Below are 23283 nucleotides of genomic sequence, written 5' to 3'. Positions count from 1 at the left end.
AGCTTGGGCTGTGGGGAGCAATGTGAATTTGTGGAAAATAACTTTGCCCCACAATTGCTGAGCTCTCCAAAAACTATCGGAATCCTAGTTTTGCTTTATCGCTTTTTAGGACATCCGGCGGCAGGAGAGGGAGAGGGAAAGGAGAGGCAGCGCAGTCTGGCTGCAGACCAGCGCGGAGGCAGCGGGGGCGGTGATCGCCATGCCGGAGCTTCCCTGGAAGGCGCCAGCCCCGGAGGCGGTGTGCCCGGGCAGGGCAGGGTTAAGGCGGTGTGCCCGGGCAGGAGGCGGTGTGCCCGGCCCCGAGCAGGAGCCCTGAGCTCCCGCCTCTTCCCGCTGCCACGGGATCGAGCTGCGAAAGGCGCGTCGTCAGAAAGAAAGCGGCCCTGGTTAGTGCTTTGGTTGTTGTTCAGCTAATTAGTCTTCTTCTTTAGAGAGGTTAGTGAAAGGAATTGATCCTGGATAATGCGGGATAATTGAAAACTGAGCTAGGAAAAAATGCGTAGTTTATCTTGCTATGATTTGGTTAAGTTCACGGTGATACAGCAGTGCCAGCCAACAAATCTGCGAGTAAGGAGTGAGTCAAGCTCCAGAGATGAAATAAGGGCTAGCTTCAATTAGCACCGAAGTTAATACTTAAACGTATACTTCCTATTTGCCCCGTTGTCTCTTAAGTCATATTTTCAAAGTTTTCTCTACAGTGCCAGGACAAGAACTTAGTCACTTACCTTATATCAACAATTTATGTATGATTATGACTGTTTACCTGCATGGAAGCATATAGTCTTATGTAATACAAAATGAGAAGAGACAACTTAAAAACAAACAAACACAACAAAACTCCAAAACAACAAACAAACAAAACCACCCTAAAAAACACTTAGTGATACTGCAGATAATACTAGTCCAAAACCAAAGTTGTCATATCCTTGACAGGTGTTACATTTAGCGCACTGGACAAGACATCTGATAACTGAATAATTATGTTCAGGAGCAAAGCATTGAATCTGTTGAAACTGATTCCCTTGATGTCTGGGCAGTCAAATTTGGCTTACAAATTTACACATCCAATTGTTGCTTCTCATGGACATCGCTGTCACAGAAGTGTGATTTACAAACAAAGGTACAGGACATGCCCACGTAGTGCTGGAAGACGAACAATAAGTGCTGGGACCAAGGTTGGTATCTGGAGGGCCCCCTTCCTTCTGTGAGGTTCCTTTAAATGTTTTTAGTTTCCTGCTATCAGTGTGATTTTTTTAGGATTGTACCTGGGATGAGCAGAACACTAGCTGTTGGACCAGTGCTTCAGGCGGTGAATGGGTCACATGTGCATCAAGCACGGCTGGAATGGTGGTGGGCTCAGCATGTCCACACTCATGAAAAGATCCATCAGCGTGACACCAGGCTGTTTCTAGTGCACCAGCTGGTTTGTTTATAGCTAGAGGCTTCCTCATGGGTCACCTTTCTGCTTGTGAAGTGTAGGAAGTGCTTCCAAAGTGAAAGTAGGTCTGGCTCTGGCCATCATGTGTGGTGTATTGTAATGGGGAAGGAGGTGGTGATGAAAGCAAATGGAGTAAAACAGTGCTGCCTCACTGGCATCTGCCAGTCACGTGATCATGTCTGCTGCCCAGTTTCCCCTGGTTAACAACTTAAGGTTTAGCTGGCATCCAGGATTACCAGGTTCTGATCATTGATGAAGCTGGATGACGCCATCACAATATGACATCAGCTCCTCTTTTATTCTATGTGTCATTCGTTCTGGAACACAAATCTGGTTTATCCTAGTAATGTGGTGTGATATTCTTAAGAAATGTGGACTACACCTGGGGAAATTTGACAACCACGTGGGGCTGACAACTTCAGTTGGCAAAACAAAGATATTATTTTTATAGATATAGATATAGATATAGATATAGATATAGATATAGATATAGATATATGTGGTTTTCCCTTGCAATTTGGTTGCAGTGTTCATCTCATTGCTTTGTTTGCTGCTGTTGAGAACCAGATAGTATTCTCAGAGACACTGTGGTGAACTGCAGACCTGTCCTAGCATGGAGGCCGCTTCAAGCCCATGTACAGCAGCAGACAAAATGAGGCAGAAATGCACATCAGGGCCAGGATAAAACTGGTGCCAAGATTGTAACCATTTAATAGACGTGGTTGGGATAAACCTGAGTTTGCTCAGGACAAGGGTAAATATGGTTGACAAAAACATCCAATCTACATTGACACCTTTTTGTCACAGGTTTGAGTTCTGGTTACTCACAGAATGCTTTTGTGAGAGGAGTGAAGCAGCAGGACACAGCTGGCCAGCACTGTGTGCCCAGAATAAATCAGCATACTGCTGTGAAAATTGTTCTGATTCAGGTAGCACAACATCAGGTTTCCTGGACACAAGTCTAGGACATAGAATGGGATGGAAACTGAAAGTCAGTAGAGCACAGCAAAAAGAATTGTAGGAATTTAGGCACAGCTATTGTTAAGATATGCAGGAAATCTTGAACTACTATTTTTGCCAATAGGAACTCTGATTAGGTGTTTAGTTGTGGGTGGAGCCCCGATCTTATTGCTGAGTGCATTTGCAGGAGTGTTATAGAGAGGACTGGGCTCAAAACTCTCATGGCAGACAAAAGTTCTAGCATGAAGTACTGTGTTATCAGTGATATCATCCCTAGTGCTCCTCCTCACTGGTTCAGCATATAGGCATCGGTTTGCTAAATTTTGCATGAAGTAAGTTCGGGTACAGATCTGAATGTTTAAAACACTGAAGGCAAGCAGTCTGACAGCTATCCAAGAGTGGCCTTTCATTGTGCAAATTTGTTAGAGCTAAACCATCCCTGACAGATGTTTGTCAGACCCATCTGGGCCTCAGTGCCACCTTACATTGCCTGTGGCTTCACCAACTATAACCAACAGGCAAGAAACTTACAAGTAAATTACCACCATTCTCTGTTTCATAGCACTGCTTATAGGAAGGCATTGGTGAGTAAGCTACCAGAAAAAATTACTAGTTTTGTATGAAATCAATATTGATTCAGGCCTAAAATTAAACTCTTTGAGAAGAACTGCTTGTAGGACTGGATTTGGATGTAAGAGTGTGGATATTCCTTGGTGTTGAAGTCTAAATCAGCACTTGGTAAAAGTACTTGGAAGTTGTCTGACATACCGCACTAGTACCAAGTGACTGTGGATTAAAAGCACTATTGAGTTCCATGAGTTTCCTGATCTACACATGTGAATTTAAATGATGACTTTTAAAGGAACATCATTGCTCCTTTCAGGGTGATCTCCTAAACAAAAGAATATTTCTTCTATTCCCCTGTTGCAGGTCATGGCAGAAGAAGAGTTGCCAGGTGTTTTGATTCTGGATATAGGAGGAACTCATGGTGTGCTAGAAGACCTTGCAGCACTTTTGAAGAAACACTTTCACCTTATCACCATGAAGGAATTTCTTGAAAACAAAGAAGAAATGAGCAAAAAAATCCAATCCATTTTTGTGTTTGAGTGCAGGCCAACTATTGACCGTGAGCTTCTAGAAAGCCTGCCTAATTTAAAGGTAATTGGAAACTCCGGGGTTGGAGTGGATCACTTAGACTTGAAAATGATCTCAAGCTTTGGTGTAAAAGTAACCAACACCCCGCACGCCGTGGCGGACCCAACAGCAGACATAGGAATGGCCTTGATGCTGGCCTCAGCCAGAAGACTAGTGGAAGGTAATGTTTTAAATTTTCTTGGTCCTAGTTACTTCTTTGGCATACCTCACTTTTGCTTTGATAGAGACTATCTGTCTGAATCAATATTTGGGATGCTTTTACAGGAAAAAAATTTGCAGAGGCCTTAACTTTCAGAGGCATCTACTTCTATGTCTCACTTCTTTTTAGGACAGCATTGACAAGAGTAAGGCTTTTGTCTAAATTATGCACTTGAAAGTCTTATGATATCCTGTTTGGAATAATGTCTGGGGCTTAATTCTTCTCTGGATGTTCACTGGGTGGGTTGTTTATAGCTCTAAAAACTGAATACAAAGTGCTTCCAAACTGAATGCCACCACTTTCTGTTTCCCCTCGAAAGAAGCATTAGGAGGTACAGGAAGATACAAAGCATTAGTGGCCTCATCTCCGACTCCAGAGCAGTAATTAGTATAAATTCTTCTTCTTCCTGCCTCTGTGATGAGTTTGTCTAAAGCAATAGGTTGTATTTCCTGCAGAACATCAACATAATTTTTGAAATAGTGGATAATCCTTTTGATAAAGCTGTTATAAGCTGTACCACCAGCATTAGTTTGTGTCCCTAAAAGCAGGTTCTTTCCCCACTTCCTTGCTACGCAATGCCTTTCTGGGGAAGGAAGGTGTCAGTAGAGACTTCCACAAGAAGCCACATCTGTCTTCAGGGACTCATGGTCTTCTTATCTCTGCTGCTCCACCCTTGAGCATGAAATAGCATCTTTTTCCCCATGATGTTCTCTCACTATTGCATCTTTTTGAGCCTCAAGTTCTTTGTATGACAGCTCACAGAGATCCCTGGCTGAGCTGGAATTTGAAACCTTCACCCCTCCTGAAGCAGTGAGGCTGCTTTGGGTTGTGATCCAGCAGACAAACGGAGAGATTTACCCCAGTTAAAAGAAAGAAAGTTAAATCAGTGTTGGCAGGGTAGTTTCAAAGAAGCTAATTTTGAACTTCCAAGAAAACACACCAGCTGTGGAAGAGTTAATCCCCCAAGGAGTCATTCCCTCCAGCTCAGTACCTGGCCAGGATCCCACTGTGTTACTGGCTTCAGGCCTGTGTGCAGGAATTGGCACCATCGAGGCCCTTATATAAACTGATCAAAATCAGCAAAGGTGTTTTGTAAGGGGTGTTCCAGAGCCTCTCTGCTGTGACGGTGATAAACCTTTTCTTTCTCCCAGGCCCACGTTTATGGCTGATATCCATTCACCATGTATTTACACACAGGCTGCCAGATTGCGGTGTCTCCAGACACAAAGCATTTTGCTGTTGACTGGCTGGGAGTAGAAGTAACCAGAGCAACACTTGGGATCATTGGGATGGGCAGCATTGGATACAAAGTGGCTCAGAGAGCCAGAGCCTTCAACATGAGGATTCTGTACCACAACAGAAACCGGAGGTAAGGATGTCTAGTTTCTGCATTTAATTGTCCAGGGGGCAGTGGTGGAAGCCACAGCTCTGCTCTGTCCCCAGCCTTCCTTTGCACTTGTGGCAGTTGTAAGCAGTGTGAGAAGCACCAGTATGCCACCACTTCCTCTTTGGCTCCCTCCTGCTCCCCTCAGGAAGCAGTTCCCCCTGCACTTGCCCTGCCCTGGTTAGCCGCTACCAGTTTGAAACAAGGGCTGTGTAAGCATTCGGGAGATGCTGTCCAAGCAAACCAGGTCTTGTGCCCTCATGGTGTTCCCTGTCCTGATAGACTCTTTTTCAGGCTTCTGGCAGCATCCCTGTTCCTCCCAGCCAGTTTCCTCAGCCTAGCCAGATCATTCATCGCACTGGCACCGATGTCAAAGGTCTTAATTTCTCATGGGTTTGTAGTTCCCTTTCTTTCACACTTCATTTCTTTTCAACCACGAGTCCTAACTGGCATGTCAGGCAAGGAAAGGCTCCCCAGGAATTCGCACAGACACAGGAGAGAAGAGCAGGGTCTGACTGCATCGCCAGCCTCCTAACCTCATATTGCCTGTGTGCTTTGCTCTCGCACATGCATCACTCATCCAGTGTCCCACCACTCCTGTAGCCTCTTGCTCCCTCTAGCCCACATCCTTTCTGCATCCATTCTACCATCTCTGCCTATCAATGACTTATCCTTTACGTTGGTCTCAAACATCTCAGTTTCTGTGCTTTCTGGAACTCTCCTAGGGCTGATTGTTAAACTCAGTTAGAAATAGTTGTGTCAGTTTGCGGATGTATGCATTTTTCCTTCAGAAGAAAGGAGGAGGAAGAGGCTGTTGGTGCTCACTACTGTGCAAAGATGGAAGACTTGCTGCAGCAATCTGACTTTGTTATGTTGGTAGTGAATCTGACTCCTGAGACTCACAAACTGATTGGGAAAATGGAGCTGGGGCTGATGAAACCCACAGCCATCCTTATAAACATCAGCCGAGGTAGGAGGATCTGAAATCACTGTTTGTGGCTCTACACTTAAGATTGTGTTTTGTCTGATTGTGTTGACATTCCCTTCTCCAGCCTCAGTCTGTGATATCCCTCTGTTGTTTGAGTCATGAAGTAGCTGGCAGTCTACAAATGGGTGACTTATGTCGATCATATGCTATGTCTTCGAAGGTCCTATGGAAATTAGGGATGTTCAGCAGATGGTTGGTTCTCTTTAGCCCTGTTCTGGAGACAGCAGGTTTTAGTGGAAATAACTGAAAGGTTTATCATCAGTGAAGGTGAATGGGGTACAGGGGAAAACATTAAGTAACATTTGGAACAGCAGTATAGAAAGGAAGCCTCGCATGGGATGGCACATCTGTTGGCACTGAACAAGCATATGAGAGAGATTATTGTTACAGTAAACAAAACAGAGATAAAAGAGTAGAAAGTCTGCAGAGGTTAAATGATTTATCTATAATAATACAGGAAGTGTCAAAATGAGGAAAAGACTTAAACTGGTGTCATCCCAGAAAAAACCTTATGCAGTGGACCATAATCATCCTATAATTGAAGATTAATAAATAAAATCTTTGGTTTGTTTGGTTAATGATTACTACAAAGACATTCTATTTTCTAACAAGATGAAGATCCTCTAGGTTTTCTCACTTGATCCTGGAGACCTTCCCCCCCTCATAGGTAAAAATGTGTTCATTAACTCATCAGGATATCAAGATTTCATTTCAATGCAGGTGCAGTTATTGATCAAGATGCATTGGTAGAAGCTCTCCAGAATAAGGTGATTAGGGCTGCAGCTCTGGACGTGACATACCCTGAGCCTCTGCCTAGGTAAAGAAACTAGTTTCCCATTCTGTTAATCTGAAATATTTTAAACTGTGTTCAAAGTGTGCTCATGATTTTGATCTCCATGGGAGACTCATTGTGTAAGGGCAAAACCTCAGCTTGTCTTGCACAATCATAAACAAGGTATTCCCCTTTCTGACCTCTGTCAGTTCTTTGCCAGTCTGACTCATGGGCCAGGCAACGAGCGAGATGGATGGAGAGGAAGAAGAAATGTGTAAGCAAGCATCCCACAGCTTTGTGCTCGTTCTGTGCTTTGGTCTGAACATGCCATTGCTGTTTCCTGAGGTTCGGTTCTTCACAACTAGCATGGCATAGCAGTGGAATAAGTTCCCTATGTAATACATTCTGTTCTTTCTGTTTCTTCCAGAGATCATCCTTTATTAAACCTAAATAATGTCATCATAACCCCACACATTGGAACCGCAACAGTCCAAGCCATCCGTATGATGGCAGAAGAAGCAATAGCAAACATGCTGGCTGTTCTCAATGACCAACCTATTCCAAGTGAAGTGTTTCCCAAATGATGAGGGGAAGATGATGCCACTGAATGTCCTGTATAGGGGAAGACACTATTTCTTACGACTTTTTAGCAAAAAAAAAAAAAAAAAAAAGGCAACCTGTTCATGCACTGCTCATCACGATGCTGCAAAAGTGTCAGACTTGATCTGTTCTGTTGCTTACAATTCCAAAAAATAAAATGAAACTACTAAAACAGATTTGTTTGAAGATTTTAACTGATCAGTTGTGCATTTTGATATCTTCAGTCTATTTCAGTGAATACCAGTGTTCCGTTCCCAGTTCTTGCTGCTACACAATGATAATAAGCACATGCACCAGGCAGTTTGTGTAACACTCTCAGATCTTTTGAAGAAGAATGAGCATTGATTCACTGCAGAAATTTGATTGTATCCTGAAACACTTTTCAGCCAATACCCCAATGTTCTATTTTGTTTTGAAAACACTGAAGAGATGTTCTTTGAAGTGATCATAGGCCTAAGGTTTTCTGATTTAAGAACCATGCTTCATCTACATGTTGAAGCAAAGCCAACTGTTGAAAAAGTGTCTTTATTTCTCATGAGGGGATCCTTTGAAAACAAAAGTAAATTCCAAGAGATTTAGTTTCTCCAAGCAGACAAAAATGATGCTTTTATCTTGACTGGCCATGAAAGAAAGGTAGAATTATCACTGAAATCACATGGGTGAGGGCATAACCTTAAGCAGATTAGTGACTAGTCCTGACTTGCAGACCAGGATCAAGCTTTTCCTTACATTTTCTTTCCTATTAGCAATCAAAAAATTCAGAAAATTCAGTAAAGTGGTTGTCACCTCCATAAGGTCAGGAAGACTCCATTATTTTGCAACATGGTCAGGCTCCCTGAAGGAATGGTAAAATGAAGTTCTAGCACAGTAAGTGAAGACAGATCAAGAGTTAGACATTCTGTTGGAAATAGTGAAATAACACTAAGAAGGCATCAGAATTGCTACAAGATTCCTATTCCAAGATCTTCAGCCCATGAGCACTCTCCCCACAGCTCTTCCCAAAACCACTATAGAAAATCAAAGGCAGCTATAAATACTCTGTCAAAAAAAAAACCTGCAAAATAACTATCAATTCACAGACCCTCTTGGGACCAAAGCAAGATGGTCACAGATTCTGGAAAAAAACCCAAACCAAACAATTTAGAGTACATATATCTTTCTTGGAAAACACTTGCCTAAGCATATTTTATTTTGTTATTTTGGTAACTTATTGGTAGTCTCAGGAAAAGGCTCTGCAGTCACTGGGGTCTCTTCAGGGCAGATGGCTGGAAAAATCTGTAATCAAGCATTTAAAAATTAACCTGCTATCTCAAAGTTCAAAGTTCATGATGAAGCTGTGCAATTTATTTTCATGACGTAGATTTGGTCCAACATTTTTCTAAACTACTTACACAGGGTACTTTGTGATTTCAGGGTACCAAAGGAGATTTATTGCACTATTTACTGCAGACTACTGATGATTTGAAACTAAGTAAATAATGAGAAGTGTTGTGTTTTGAGCATGGTAGCAGTAATATGAAATCTTAGATCGTAAGGACAGAACCTGTTCCAATTGATTATGTAAATACCTCTGTATGAGTATGTGGGCACCTGTGTGTATAATTGGTAGCATATTTAAAAGAGCTGCTGCTTCTCTTTGGTTTTCTTACCTTCCTATGAACTTTATAGGATTTCTTGACATAAATGTCATGAAACAGGACATGGCAGTGATTATTCTTTAAAATTTCTGGAAATAATAATGTCTTTCTTCTGACACTTTGGCTTTCTTCTTTGTGCAGATCATGGAAGGAGGAGAACTACCTTGGCTTTTGGTAAATGAAATTGGTGGCATACGTGGGATACTGCATAGCCATGTGCCATTCCTGAAGAAACATTTCCACCTGATCACCATGAAGGAATTTCTTGAAAACAGAAAGGATGTAGGTAAAAAGGTCCAAGCAATCTATCTGTGGTGGCACAAACCAGTCATCGACAAAGAGCTCCTCCAGAGCCTGCCAAACTTGAAAGTGATTGCGAATTCAGGAGTGGGGATGGATCACCTGGATCTGAAGCTTGTAGCTAGCTTTGGTGTGAAGATGGCTAATGCTCCACGTGCTGTTTCCAGCACCACAGCAGATACTGGGATGGCTTTGCTGCTAGCATCTGCTAGAAGACTAGTGGAAGGTAACATCTCAATTCTTTTGTGGCTTCTAAAAATCATACAAGATTTACCTGCCAGTAATTTGGCTTTTCTTAGAGTTACGTCTAGTGCATATGATTTTACAAAAATTGTGATGATGTAAGTATATTAGCTTGGCAAACAGAATGATTGGTATTTTCATGTATTTTATGTATAATAGAATACTGAAATCATTATATTATACACAGACATACATAGCATACATTTCAGCCAGGTATAAATAAAATGTGATGGCATTACAGTGCTATGACCAAAAGTGGGGGATGCCAAAGATCAGATGATCACTGAAGTCACAGTCTGGCAGAAGAAATTAGTGTGGGAGACAACAGTGGGGCAGAACAAAGTTATATAGCATCATAGCAGATCCTCAGTTGGAAGGGTCCCACAAGGCTGATAGAGGCATGGGTATATTCTTGGAGACTGTAATGGATTAGTGCAGAATTGGGGCATTTAAGGGGCATTAGAGAGTAATAAAGCAGCCTACTCCAGTTTTTGTTAATAGCATCCTTTCTAGTTTCATTAACAATTTTTTCATGCTATTTTGCCAAATAGACCTGCCTTGGGATTGGTTAGAATGCCTCCTTCTTCAGGAAAAAAATCCTTCAGATTTATCCTTTTATATTTACCTGGCTTTGATTTGCCATCTGTACGAGAGGATTCATAGAAACTCAAAGGGGATTTGTGTCTCTCTGTTTCTACCTCACAAGAGGGAGACAGATTAAAAGGAAGATTAATTTCTTGTTCCCTTCTACTTAAACTGTCCCTGGTGGCATTTCTGATAGATCTGTCCTGACATGACTGAGTGTTTTCCTGAGTAATTTTTTGTATCCTTCCACAATATTCTGTTTGTGTTTTAGAAAAACTGGCACTAAGAGAAGACTGAAATATCAAAAGGCTGTCACCTTGCTAGCAGTGCTGATGCTATACATATAACTGTATTTTATGTGTTGTGGAACCATCCAGAATTGTGCAAATTTAACAGGAAATTACAGAAATGACCAAGTTGTGATTTTTAAAGAAATCACACTTTTCTTCCTGAGGAGAGTGGCAGATGTGAAGAGGAAACCCAATACCTGATTTTGTTCTCCATGTGACACCTTCAAACTATGCATTGTTATTAGCAATAATTATTTTGATTGTTGATGAGGAACAGGGCAATATTTTCATGATTCCAAAGCAGTAAAAAAAAATTTGGAGAAATTATATCACAAAGGCTTTTTGTAATATGGTGAGAATAAATTGGAATATCATATACATGTGTAGCAGGGAAAGATGATACATTAGATGTGCTTTTAACCATAAGAAGTGTGCTAAATTAGCACAACAAGTCCAGACTTTTTTGCCTTGTTTCTCCGTGTTGGACCCCATTAATTTCTCATATTTATGTGTTTTTCTTGCAGTCCATAACATTTCAATTTCTCCAAGTATGGAGTACTGTGAAGCTGATATTCTGGGAGTTAAACTTGCTGGAGCTACTCTGGGGATCATTGGCATGGGCAGTATTGGGTATAAGGTTGCTCTGAGAGCCAAAGCATTTGAAATGAAAATTTTGTACCACAACAGGACACGAAGGTAAAGATATGTCTTGATCCTAATTGCAGCAGAAACTCTTCCAGATAGTCTGCATTTTCTTTGCAAGGAATTATGTCAGAAATATAGCAAGAAATGAGGGAAGAGGACCAAGATTAAAACAAAAGGGAAAAAAACAATGGTTGCCTGAAATCAGTTCTATAAAGAGTTACTCAGTGATTAAACACTTGGAAACTTAGCTTTGGTTTTATATTAGAAATTTCAAGGTTTCCTACAGAAAAATCGAAATCAAGCATATACTTTTTACTTTTATCACATTGTACTATAGTGACACCATAACTCTATTTGTTGTTCCTTTTTTCCCCATATTTTGAAGTTGAGGAGGGATATTTTTGAAACAATGGTGGGAAATTAGGAAGCATACACTTGGCACGATATGATTGAGAGCTTTTCTTAAGAAAACCTTGTTTCTTCTCAAGCCAGTAGGAATTTTAGCAAGTATTTAACTAGATTTCACCCTTTATTTCTAGCTCCCCTAGCTTGTGTATCTGGGAATCTGAACCTTGTTAGATATTCAGCACAGGGGCTCTTTAATTCAAAGTAAGCAAGACTCCCGTGAACAACTCGAGGCCTTTGCAATGAGACAAGGTACAGATAATGAGCAGAACAAATATTTGGTGCTATAAACTATGACCTGCCCTGAGAAAATTTTACTCCTCTGTGACGGAAGGGAGAAGCTGCAGTGCTAGAATGTGGCTTTCAGGGATTTTCCCCATAAGCAGACTGCAGGAGGAGGGTCACTGCTTTAGCTAGCCCTAGGCAATTCACAAGGGTGAGTGTGAATTGGAATTTCTAGCCATGCTTGGCATTCCTGTTGCTTCAGGAATGAAGCAAAGAAAAAGGAATGAAGACAGCTGAGCAAACTCTTATTTAAAAGAAAGTATTCCTTAAGATCTTTCAGAATTTCTTCACAAACCACACACACACAAAAAAAAAAAGCAGGAATCCTTTTCTTCTTCTTTTTTATGTGTATCATCCTTAACTCCCTCTGTTTAATATTTTTCAGTCTTTGAAGAAATATTTATGCAAGAGTGCTATGATGAACGATCAGTGCATAATGCAACAGAGATTAAAAGCCTAAAGTACATTTAAAATACATATACATTCCCAGCTTGTGTGCTGAATCAAGCTGCACTCTGCATGCTGTAAAACTGGCTGCAGTTCCAGTCTGTTCTTTTGTCATTTAGTCTTTGGTCATTGACTTGAAAAAAAAAAAAAAAAAAAAAAAGCAGCAATGTGCATTTTTTAGGAGAGACATTGGTCAAAGTTACATTGAAGTTATTTTCTTAGTGTGACCTCTTCATTTCTAGACTAGGGAGGAGATAACTTAAAGCCCTTCTCTTGCAACCAGAAGCAGAAGATTGTACACATGATCCCTATCATTGCTTCTTTATTTTCCAAAGTTCAGACTGCTAAATTTACAAAGAACGTGAGAAATGGCAAGTATTCTTCTGCACTGTGAAAAGTTAAAACTAAAAATCTCTCTACTCTGGTAGCTTTTTCTGCTGAACACTTAATTCTATGAAAGTCCTGGGGGGCAGCCTGACAAAGAGCTGTCCTGCTGATTTCACTCATGAAAAAATGACAGGCTTACTGGGAGTGCCAGCAGGATGAGGACCACTACCATGCCCAGAGCTTGCATGGGTGAGTTCTGGTGAATACTGCTGCTCTGGTTTGAGCAGCGACTGCATCCTTTTGAGGTGTTCAGGCGATCCTGGAGAATGGACTGTGTGCTGCCATCTGCTTCAGTGCTCAGCCTTAGTTCATTTGCAGAGTTCATAAGAAGCCCTTGGGACCCTGCAGTGGAGTGGCTGAGGCAGGCATGCAATCTATCCTGTGCTGTAGGACTTGAAGCTTTCCAGAAGGATCTAAACACTGAGATGAGAGTAAATTCATCTATGTTTGCCACCTGTTTGCTATATGGATGTCATAATCCAATCTTTTAGTTTGTATACTGGTGATATCATTGAAGAAAATATTTCCACGACTGAAATGCTTTTCCCCACTAGGAAAGTGCAAGATGAGCAAGCTGTCGATGCCACTTACTGCAGAAGGATAGACAGCTTGCTCCAGCAGGCAGATTTTGTGATGCTCGTGGTGAGCCTGACACCTCAGACACACAAGCTGATCGGGAAAAAAGAGCTGGAGCTGATGAAACCCACAGCTACACTCATTAACATCAGCCGAGGTACCATCCAGATCCATTGGCCAGCCTCACAGCTCCTGCTATTCCCCGCAGCACTGGGCTGCAAACGGCACAAGCCGAGGATGATCAAGCGTGGAAGAAATTCCTTCCTCTCCCCTTCCCTTCTCTCTTCACTCTCTGCTCTTTACGTGCGAGGTGCACTCAGAGACACTCTTATTCCACACCAGGTGCAGTAGTTGACCAGGAGGCGCTGGTGGCAGCTCTGCAGACCGGTGTGATCCGGGCCGCGGCTTTGGATGTCACCTCCCCGGAACCACTGCCCAGGTTGCCATCTCTGCTTCTTTCTGGGGGAGGCTGGGTGAGCCCTGCTGAGCCGGCGGCAATCCCCCCACAGGCGGGAAGCCGGCTCCCCTGCCCCTGGCAGGAGTCTGGTTCAAAGTGCCAGGAATACAAATGGGATGCAGCCCAGATGCTGGGACTGATAACAGACCAAAAAGGAAGCCTGGGAGCTAGGAAGCATCAGGAGGCAGGGAAAGCATTAAACCCAGTCCTTAGAATCACCTTGTGAAGCCGCAGCAGTGCTTCACTTGCAAATTGCTTTGTTAGAAAGTGCAGCTTGCCAGTTTTAATGGGCGGAAGCTACTTGAGGCCTAAGACCAGCTGCATAGCCCGGAGGTGTCCTTCCCCACAGCCTTCTTTCCACAATACAAGGCAAATCTCTTGGGCCCAGAGACTGCTTAGCTTCTTTAAAAAGACTGCGCTGCCAGGATGGTCTCTTTTGGATTTAACTGTGCTTGCTGCATTTTGGCTTATGGGGAGTTTGTTCTTGTGCCTGTGTGCAAATAACTACAGCTCAAACTGTTGTGTAGGGTGAACGTGTCAGGAGGGCTTAATCCTCTCTTCTGACAGAGTTCAAATTGCTGCCTCATGGCAGAAGTATGTTTCTGGAGAGAAGAGTTACTATGAAGCCTTTGCGTGTGCTATTACAGTCCGAAATTACTTCAATGTAGGTGGTCACGTTCTCTGGGTGTAAGTGGGACTTGTAAAGTATCAAATTAACTTTGAATTCAGTGCAAAAGCTAAAGTAAGACTCCTCTTTATTTAGACAAACAACAATAGTTTACTCTTTTTTCTTTTTTTCCAGAGATCATCCATTGTTAAAATTAAAGAACGTCATTATAACACCTCACCTCGGCATTAAAACAGACAAAGCCACCTACATGATAACAGAGGAAGCAGTTGAAAACATACTAGCAGCCCTGAGTGGTCTCCCTCTACCCAGTGAAGTGCTCCCTAGCTGATGTATGAAAGAATATCACATCTCTTTTTATTCTTTTTCTCTTTTTATTCTTATCTTTCCCCTCCACATCAGCTCTAAAGATCTTTTTTAAATACAAGAATGTCCATACACGTCAGTAAAGCCTGGAAGGAAACAGTTTGCCATCCTCTCAGTTGTGTTTATATACTTTCTGTTGTCTAATGCAAGTCCAAGAGACAAATAAACCAACACACAAAGCGGCAGTGCTATGCCTTGTGTTATGTAGCTTGACTTTATGAATAGTATGACTATCAGTAAAAATTATAGCAACGTTGTCATTAGGTGCAGCCAGGATTTTGCCTAGAGGCTTATGCATCTTTACAGAGCCATTGTCATGCAGGTGGCTGTCACCAGATGCTTGCCAAAATACACTTACTTTCATCACTTTAATGTATGATGATGTTACCAACTCTTGCATCTCCAGGAAACAAGACATTGCAGCTTTTCAGGCCTAGCAAATTGGCTGTCAAGAATTTCAAGACTGCCCCAGGAACCTTCCTGCTCTCTGAGGTACAGGTGCCCAGTACACTTTTCACTGTTACATGTATAGCCTTGAAATAATAAGTTAAATTTATTTAAAAATAAAAGGCTAAGCAATAAATTACAGAGCTGCAAAACAAGGTTACTATACAATAAAACAGAAAAGAGACTAAAATACCTTTTCTTAGATCAATATCCTAAAACTGCAAGAACACACAAGGCTGTTACACATGCAAACTTTTCTCAAGAGATGAAGAAGCAAACAAAATCGGATACAGTACTTCCCTTCTACTGAAACAATTGTACATATTTGGCATTTGCTTGGAGTTTTACTCCTACATTTGCAGATATTTCAAGAATCTCAGCTGATTAGTTACAGAAGCGCTCCCTGCCAGTGGGGTGCTTTCAAGGGGAAGACACATCTGCCTGTTAGTCACTGGAGTGGTAAGTCAGTTTACACACAATACATTCAATTTCATGATTACTCAAAGTGGATCCAAAAATGCAGTGACTACACGAAAGAAGAGATGATCCATTGTAGTTAACTCCAACTTAATGCAGACATAGAAAATGTATATCATTATCCAACTTCATGCTTAAGCTAGTCTGTACAACCCACCTGGGAAATAACATTGTACAAAAGTCTTCTAGGGTAATGCAATACTTCAAAACCTAATCCTAAGAAACAACGATTGTGCAAGCACCTCATTAACACTGCAGGCATCAGCTCACCCTGCAGGATTGCATGGATACCAATTTTAACGATGGGGATGAAGTCCACAGGCTATGAAATACTCTCTGTGTATCTACAGACCTAACTTGGAATGCTCTGTACAATGCTGGTATATCAGATCTCTTTCTGTAAGAGGAAACTTGGACACACCAAAGATGTACACACAATGTAATTCAGTTTAACACATTACATGGAGGTCTATAAGGTAGTTTACAAACTAAATATACTTAGAATATGATAGTTCACTGGTGCAATTGACAACTTTCACATATGATGCTAAACAAATATATCTTCTGTAGAGATGTATCAGCCTCTGACCTATAGCTTGAAAATCCGATGTTCAAGTTGCACAAAATAGCTTTGAAAACATCTTATTCTCTCCACATCTAACCACGTAACATATCCTTTTCTTGACATTTGATACGTATGTCCTGGATTTTTGCTTGGAGTAACATTCCTTTGACTGGGTTTTTTTTTGGCTCCTCTGACTAATTCCTCCTTCATTTTGTTCCTTCAATTTATGGATTTGATATACAAAGGCAAAAACTACTGTGTTGCCCTTCCAAAGGTTTTCACCTTCAAGACTGAAATGTGGTAGGCCTTCTTCCTCAGACTTGTGTCTTTGAGAGGGACTTTACAAGGGTCCTTCAATCTTGGTGAGCAGTAAGTTAAAAGTTTACTCATTACATCTTATCACCAAAGCAGTTTGGAAACTTTTGATGTGAAAGAGGTAATGTGTAATCATTTTATGTTTGCTGGGTTGGTTTTTTTAAGGAAGAAAATGCAAGTAAACTTAACTAAGAATCCAGTTAACATGCTGTAACTCCATATTGCTAGTTAATTAATTTTTGCTTTAAAGTTTAACTGTTTGAACTTGAAATTCATGTAAGCAACTGACATTCAAAAATCATCACCAGGATAACAAAAACAGCTTATAATTTTGTGTAATTGATATGAATTGTTATTTTATTTTTAGTAGCAATTTTATAGAGGATTGGTGTTAAACTTGGCTGTCTTCGTGTTCAGCATATCAAAATGTGTTTGACAGAATTCAAGAAGATAGCATTTTGTAATCCATTCTTTTGAAAAGCATTACAGTAGTCAGGAGAGACACAGCAGTACCCCATGGTTATTCCATAGTGTGAAAGGAGAAAGATCCCTGGAAGCCCACACCACACAGCAGTGGTGTGTTCTGAGTAGCTCCTGAGCTACTGTGACCCCAGAAGCCAGGCGTCTTCCCCAGTGGATTACGACCACCTGCACAGCAGGGGGAGTCACTTCAGCACAGCTTTTGTGAACTGAGAACTGAAGCTGTACATCCCAGCCCCCATGACTGGGTGTGGAGATCAAGGGAGGTCCTCCCCTCTACTCTGCTCTTGTGGGACCCCATCTGGAGTGTTGCATCCAGCCCTGGGGTCCTCAATACAATGAACGATGTGGACCTATTGAAGTGGATCCAGAGACGGCCACTAAGTTATTACAGGACTGGAGCACCTCTGCTATGAAGACAGAATGGGAGAATGACATTGTTCAGCCTGGAGAAGGGAAGGCTCAGAGGAGACCTTATAGCAGCCTTACAGTACCTAAAGGGGGACTACAAGAGAGCTGGAGAGGAACTCTTCACAGGTAGTGATAGGACAAAGGGAATGGCCTTATATTGAAGGAGAGTAGGTTTAGATTACGTAGTAGAATGGAGACAATTAGGAAGAAATTGCTCTCTTTGAGGATGATGAGGCACTGGAACAGATTGCCCAGAGGAGCTGTGGATGCCCCATCCTTACTGGCATACAAGACCAGCTTGGGTGGGGCTCTGAGCAACCCCATCTAGTGAAAGGTGCCCCTGCCTGTGGAAGGGGGTTTGGAAATAGATGGGCTTCAAGTTTCATTCCAACCAAAACCATTTTGTGATTCTGTGATACGGACCAAATAACTTTGTCAGAAAAATTCTCACTCATTCTCAGCTAACATTTGCACACCTGCCTGTAGCTGGGATAACATCTCAAGTGACCAAGCACCTGAGCATGCCCCAGCTGCTTAGCTCTCAAAGAGAGTTCCTGTGGGTATTCCTAGAATCATATAGGTTGGAAAAGACCTTCATGTGTGCAGTGAGAGCTGTCACTGGTGTCTGTCGGTCAGAGACAACTCTTCATCTTACATTAATTCATGTGCACGGAGTGTAATGACCAGCAGAAAGACCAAACCACGTCCGGTTTTCAAAAGCAATGTGGAAAACACAGCACGCGGGACGTCAATGCAAAATCCCGACTATGCTGAAATCACGAACAGCACAGAAATGCTTCTACAAAACCACTCGTGAGCTCCCGCCGCTCGCTCTCGGCTTCCCGAGGAACGAGGGTGTCCCAGCACCGCCTCTCCACCGCAGCCGCCGGGCAGTGCCCGCCTGGGCGGCCGGGCCCGCTCCGCCCCCGCGGGGCGGCTGGAGCGGCTGGAGCGGCTGGAGCGGCTGGAGCGGCCGGAGCGGCCGGAGCGGCGGGCACGGCGGGGTGAGTGCGGGCGGCACGGGGGGCCCTCGGGGCGCCGGGACCGGCTGTGCCGGCCGGGGACACGGCCCCGAGCCCCACGGCGGCTCCGGGGGTAGCCCCGGCCTTGCGGGGCCCGGGGCTCCGCGGTCCAGCGCGCCCCGCCCGGGCTGGGAGCGGCGGGGATCTCGGCCCGTTCGCAGCCGTCCTTCGGGCTGGACAGAGCCGTGCGGCCGCCGCTCCGGCTCCCTCCTGTCTTTGGTCCCAGCCCCGGGCCCGCCGGGAGAGCGGCACACGCTCCGCCGGCCCTGGGCAGCGAACACTTCCCGGGACGCCGCTGCTCGGGGGCGAGAAGGCGCAGGCGGAGCCGCGGTGCCGGAGCGCTATGGGGCATTGCCTCGGGCTGAGGGGCGGCCGAGCGGGTCTCGGCTTTAACCTGGAGTCACAGCCTTGGCTCTTTGCAGAGTCAGGAGAGTGAAAAGCTGGCAAAGCACTGAAGGAGACAGAAGAAAAAAGGGTAACCTTATGTTCATAGGTAACTCCAAAGTTCATAGTTGACAATTTATAGCTCTGCTACATTAAATGAGATTTTTTTACTGAGATAATCTCATCAATGTTCATTGCTTAATATAATTGCATAAGTGCCAGAACTTGCAGACTAAAAGACAGCTTTCCACTCACATGGCCACGTTCTTAAATTATCAAGACTTTGGCTTTAAATGTTGAACATTCAACAGGAGTAACAACGGGTTGCTCATTTGTTAAAGTGCTAGCATACTTGGTATGCCAGAAATGTTTTATTTTCTTATTAGCAAGATTATATATAAATTGAACATCCATCTGAGTAACACAGGGAGAACCCAAAAGACTTCTGCATGTGGGAGTGGTTATCTTTAGCCAAATCCTTCATCAAGTGGGAAAACAGCATGAAACTGAGCTAAGCGATTCCTGGTTTTTAGGAAAAGAAGTATAATGCGTCACTTCAGACCATATCCTTTTGGTTCTCTTTGCTTTTGTAGGGCATGGAGGGTCAGGAACTGCCTTATGTGCTAGTTGACTGCATAGGAGGGAGGATTGGAGTATATGAAGACCATGTTGGATTTCTGAAGAAACGTTTTCATCTCATCACCATGAAAGAATATCTTGAAAACAAGACAGTTCTCAGCAAAAAGATCAGAGCTATCTATATGTGGTATCACAAACCAGCTATTGATGAAGAGCTGCTCCAGAGCTTGCCTAACTTGAAGGTAGTTGCAAGTTCTGGAGTGGGAATAGATCACTTGGACCTGAAACTCCTCTCCAGCTATGGTGTGAAAGTGTCCAATACTCCATTTATCGTTTCCACTGACACTGCAGACATGGGGATGGCTTTGTTGCTGGCATCTTCCAGAAGACTTGTGGAAGGTAATAACTTAAGTGGTCTTAGTCTTTTCATAGAAAAGATGACTTTTAAACATACAGAAAATGTATGCTGATGCAAAAGTAAGCTTAAAACTAGGAATATGGGAAATAGGGGGAAAGGAAGAAGTCAAGACAAATCTGTCCTGTTGGCAATAACTGGCATTCTATTTCCAAATATTGGCATATTGGCAAAGTAGAGTTGTTCCTTCTTTGGACAGCTCTAAATTCAGACCTCTTCTCCCTCAGCCCACTGCCACTTATTCACTGTACTTGTTCATTGCAGTCTTGCTTTTCAAGTTATAATAATAGGGGGTTAAAATAATGTATTTTAAGGAGGCTTGAAGCCTGTCTTTGCCAAGCTGCCATGTATCTGAGTCATTACAAACAACCTGTCCAGAAATCTGCCCACCATGCTCTCTGTCTTTCTTTTCCCTGCCAACCTTGGTCTATCTGCAAGGAGGCTGGGAACTAGGCGGCCTTACTACTGCTTTGGCTTTAACTTCCTTGCCTCCTTTCTTGCCAAAGAAAATTGCTCCTGTGCTTCTGCCTTGTCCTACAATAAAAAAAAAAGGGGGCGGGGGGGGGGGGGGGCGGAAGAAAAAGTAACCAAATGCTGGACCATGCCTTACATTACATAATTCTTCTTTTCCTCTTCCAAGGCCATGAGATGGCAGTCTCCCCTGACACAGAGTATTTCCCTGCTGACTGGCTGGGGGTTGAGGTTTCTGGAGCAACCCTGGGGATCGTGGGAATGGGCACCATTGGTTACAAAGTGGCTGAAAGAGCCAAAGCCTTTGAAATGAAGATTTTGTACCACAACAGAAATCAGAGGTAAAACTGGTTGCAGCTCCATGGCAACTCTGTTTTGTCACTGCTTTTATTTGTACTTTTCACTGTGCTTTCACTTTTTATGGTGCTCTTTATTTTAAGTGAAAAGCACATACACTTGCTTCTAGGTGGTCATTAATTTCCCAATTTATACAGAAAGAAAGTCAGGAAGGAATGGGAGAGATATCTCTCTCACTGTTTAGCTGGGGCTCCCGAGTTCTTCCTGCCATGATGGTGACATTGCAATGGACTGGAAAGGAGAAAACTGGGAGGACTGAACTTCTGTGATTTAGGTGAGGCAGGGATTCAGCCAGAGATATCTTACCCTTCCAAAGCCATGTGACAATGAAGGGCCAGACTTGTCAGTCTGTTTGCTGTCTTCTGTATGAGGTGTATGTGCCCCTGTGCTCTCATCAGGCCTGTTCCATTCTTTTCTTTTGTGGGAATTCGATGAGAGCCAGCCAACCTCATCCTGATACAGATCAAGTGCACCAGCAGGTCCTGCAGCATGTGGTTTCAGTGAATCAGCACTGATGCACAGCACTATCAGGCTGTTGCTGACATAGATTTGGGAACATTTAACCCTTGCCCTGTCTTGTGTGTTTCCTCAGTAATTTTCACTTGACTTACTTATTTTTCACAAGACGTCAGTCTTGCTTTTGGGTAGGAAAAGAATCCCCTTTATAAGCAGAAATCGTGACACAAATGCATTTGGTTTATCATTTATTCAGTGTGTTTATGTGATACGCATGTCTTACTTTCCATCCCCACAGGTGTAGTACATCTGTTTACATTTCACTTGGTATTGTGGGAAATAGCTTGACCTTTGTCTCTACTGGGTTTCAGATACACTACTTTGCACTATACAGTGAGGATAACAATAAAGAAACATTTTCTCTACTGGTGATTTGATATTTCCCTTGTTTCTTGCTACTGCAGTTTAATTTTGGGATTTTCCCTTCAGAAAAAAGGAAGAAGAAAGTGCTGTTGGAGCTGTTTACTGTAAGAAGATAGATGATTTGCTCCAGCAGTCAGATTTTGTGTTGCTGGCTGTGAACCTAACACCACAGACACACAAACTGATTGGGAAGAGGGAGCTGGAGCTGATGAAACCCACCGCCACTCTTATTAACATCAGTAGAGGTAAGGTGCAGAATAAAGAAAACTGCATTAAGGTTTGCTGGCATAACAAGTCCTGGGAAAACCTCTAATATAGAGTCTGTCCCTCTGAAATTTTCTGTAAGTTTTCTGATTACTAGTTGATGGCCATGTCTCAGTAAAACATTTGAGTATTCCCATAATAATGAGAAAGTAGGTCTCTGAGATGTTAGTGAGCTTGGAGTGTTAGAAGCCCATTTGTATTTATATATCTCCTACTTCAGCCTTTTATTTATTTAATGCAGAGTTGTTGATCACACACATTAGGGAGGCACAGCCTGCTCTGATGCCTGGCGCTCTGTTTCACGCCGATAATTCCCTGATGCACACACCCAAGCTTCCCTCTCCCACTCCACCACACTCTGCTGCTGCAACCGCAACCATGGCCTTGCCCTGCTGTTTGCCTGACCACTGTGCCCAAAAAAATGCTGAGAGGACAGTACGAACCATGAAAATTAACATCCTTCTTACTGTGAACCAGGTCTGATAGTGGATCAGGATGCTTTGGTGGAAGCCCTCCAAAACAAAGTTATTAAGGCAGCTGCTCTGGATGTGACATATCCTGAACCTTTGCCAAGGTAGGACATGTATTTAAGTTAAATACAAAAGGGTGTATGCGTGGTGTTGAAACTGAGTAAAATTTTGTGAGTGTGTGAGAAGTTGCATAATTTTGTTAGTAGGAATACTGGTATGTGCACTAGTCCTGCTGAAACCATGTCCCTAATCCTTCTGTCCCAGCCAAATAAAATTCACACTCACTCATTTGGAGGATTTGTTGCATAAAGCCCCACCAAGCTAGGCAGCACTCTGAACTCCTCTGAATGTGCTTGGGTCATGCAATTAGGTTTTCTTTTTAATTATTATTTCCCTGACTGCCTGCAGGTGACGCAGTAACAGATGAATGTGCTGTGAGTGACTAGCTGAGATTTCTTTTCCTCTCCCAGGGACCACCCCTTGTTGAAGCTGAAGAATGTTATAATAACTCCTCACATCGGAAGTGCCACCAAGACAACTCGCTGGGTTATGATGGAGGAGATGGCAGAAAGCATAGAGGCGGGCCTGGCGGGTCTTCCTGTACCTCGTGAGGTGCTGCCCTAAAGCACCTTGCGTTTAGCATTAATGCCAGCAGTAATGCAGAAACAGTAATATGACCACTTTTTGGGTAATTATCCCACAGTGTTATGCAGATAAAATATCTAAAGCACAGGCTTAATTTATTTAAATACCCAGAAGCAGTTCTGCGTGGAAAACTGCAGCGTTTTGTCTTGATCTTCAATGGAAAACTCCAGAGCACAGAGTCTTGCCTCAGTGTCATTTACTTTCCTCGCATCCCCTTACAACTCTCCGTCACGGCAGCAGCGAATTGGACACCTAAATGGTGTCTTGGAGGGAGTGCCTGGCACAGCCACAAGCGCAGCCGGGTGTCGGAGGGGCTCCTGCTGCCGCTCCAGCCGCAATCCCGGCCCCTGGCTGC

The 23283-nt window shown here is 43.1% G+C and overlaps 3 protein-coding genes across 6 annotated transcripts; all 3 read left to right on the top strand.

Annotated features, from left to right (window-relative positions):
• The first annotated feature begins 286 nt into the window (after positions 1–286).
• LOC136364015 (probable 2-ketogluconate reductase) lies at positions 287–7690 on the top strand. 3 transcript variants are annotated; one of them, XM_066323556.1, is made up of 7 exons: positions 369–386; positions 934–1175; positions 3329–3713; positions 4950–5121; positions 5931–6106; positions 6845–6941; positions 7324–7690. In XM_066323556.1, the coding sequence occupies exons 2-7, from the start codon at positions 981–983 to the stop codon at positions 7478–7480; spliced, it is 1182 nt and encodes a 393-aa protein (XP_066179653.1). In that variant the 5' UTR covers positions 369–386; positions 934–980; the 3' UTR covers positions 7481–7690. The 3 variants fall into 3 exon arrangements, with proteins under 3 accessions (XP_066179661.1, XP_066179653.1, XP_066179642.1); XM_066323545.1 differs by having other exon boundaries at positions 370–386; positions 5928–6106; XM_066323564.1 differs by lacking the exon at positions 934–1175 and having other exon boundaries at positions 287–386; positions 5928–6106.
• A 1121-nt stretch (positions 7691–8811) lies between these two features.
• Positions 8812–14932, top strand: LOC136363993 (probable 2-ketogluconate reductase). Its single transcript, XM_066323507.1, has 6 exons — positions 8812–8967; positions 9275–9659; positions 11076–11247; positions 13275–13453; positions 13639–13735; positions 14556–14932. The coding sequence occupies exons 2-6, from the start codon at positions 9278–9280 to the stop codon at positions 14710–14712; spliced, it is 987 nt and encodes a 328-aa protein (XP_066179604.1). The 5' UTR covers positions 8812–8967; positions 9275–9277; the 3' UTR covers positions 14713–14932.
• A 3468-nt stretch (positions 14933–18400) lies between these two features.
• Positions 18401–23107, top strand: LOC136363982 (probable 2-ketogluconate reductase). 2 transcript variants are annotated; one of them, XM_066323485.1, is made up of 7 exons: positions 18401–18446; positions 18887–18957; positions 19442–19826; positions 20483–20654; positions 21616–21794; positions 22291–22387; positions 22754–23107. In XM_066323485.1, the coding sequence occupies exons 3-7, from the start codon at positions 19445–19447 to the stop codon at positions 22905–22907; spliced, it is 984 nt and encodes a 327-aa protein (XP_066179582.1). In that variant the 5' UTR covers positions 18401–18446; positions 18887–18957; positions 19442–19444; the 3' UTR covers positions 22908–23107. The 2 variants fall into 2 exon arrangements, with proteins under 2 accessions (XP_066179582.1, XP_066179591.1); XM_066323494.1 differs by having other exon boundaries at positions 18402–18446; positions 18887–18949; positions 19451–19826.
• Positions 23108–23283: the final 176 nt, after the last annotated feature.

The sequence above is a fragment of the Sylvia atricapilla genome, chromosome 1 (genome assembly GCF_009819655.1).
Source record: "Sylvia atricapilla isolate bSylAtr1 chromosome 1, bSylAtr1.pri, whole genome shotgun sequence".
Lineage (NCBI taxonomy): Eukaryota > Metazoa > Chordata > Aves > Passeriformes > Sylviidae > Sylvia > Sylvia atricapilla.
The sequence above is the reverse complement of the archived record's forward strand: the minus strand, read 5'-3'. Positions and strand labels throughout refer to the sequence as shown.

Bases quoted from the DNA above. Each gene is read 5' to 3' on its own strand.
- LOC136364015 (XM_066323545.1), top strand. From the start codon at position 981: ATGTTCAGGAGCAAAGCATTGAATCTGTTGAAACTGATTCCCTTGATG. The intron at 1,176-3,328 runs GTTGGTATCTGG...CCCCTGTTGCAG, and splicing joins CAATAAGTGCTGGGACCAAG to GTCATGGCAGAAGAAGAGTT. The intron at 5,122-5,927 runs GTAAGGATGTCT...TTTTTCCTTCAG, and splicing joins TACCACAACAGAAACCGGAG to AAGAAAGGAGGAGGAAGAGG.
- LOC136363982 (XM_066323485.1), top strand. From the start codon at position 19,445: ATGGAGGGTCAGGAACTGCCTTATGTGCTAGTTGACTGCATAGGAGGG. The intron at 21,795-22,290 runs GTAAGGTGCAGA...ACTGTGAACCAG, and splicing joins TCTTATTAACATCAGTAGAG to GTCTGATAGTGGATCAGGAT. The intron at 22,388-22,753 runs GTAGGACATGTA...TTCCTCTCCCAG, and splicing joins TATCCTGAACCTTTGCCAAG to GGACCACCCCTTGTTGAAGC.
- LOC136363993 (XM_066323507.1), top strand. From the start codon at position 9,278: ATGGAAGGAGGAGAACTACCTTGGCTTTTGGTAAATGAAATTGGTGGC. The intron at 11,248-13,274 runs GTAAAGATATGT...TTTCCCCACTAG, and splicing joins TACCACAACAGGACACGAAG to GAAAGTGCAAGATGAGCAAG. The intron at 13,736-14,555 runs GTTGCCATCTCT...CTTTTTTTCCAG, and splicing joins TCCCCGGAACCACTGCCCAG to AGATCATCCATTGTTAAAAT.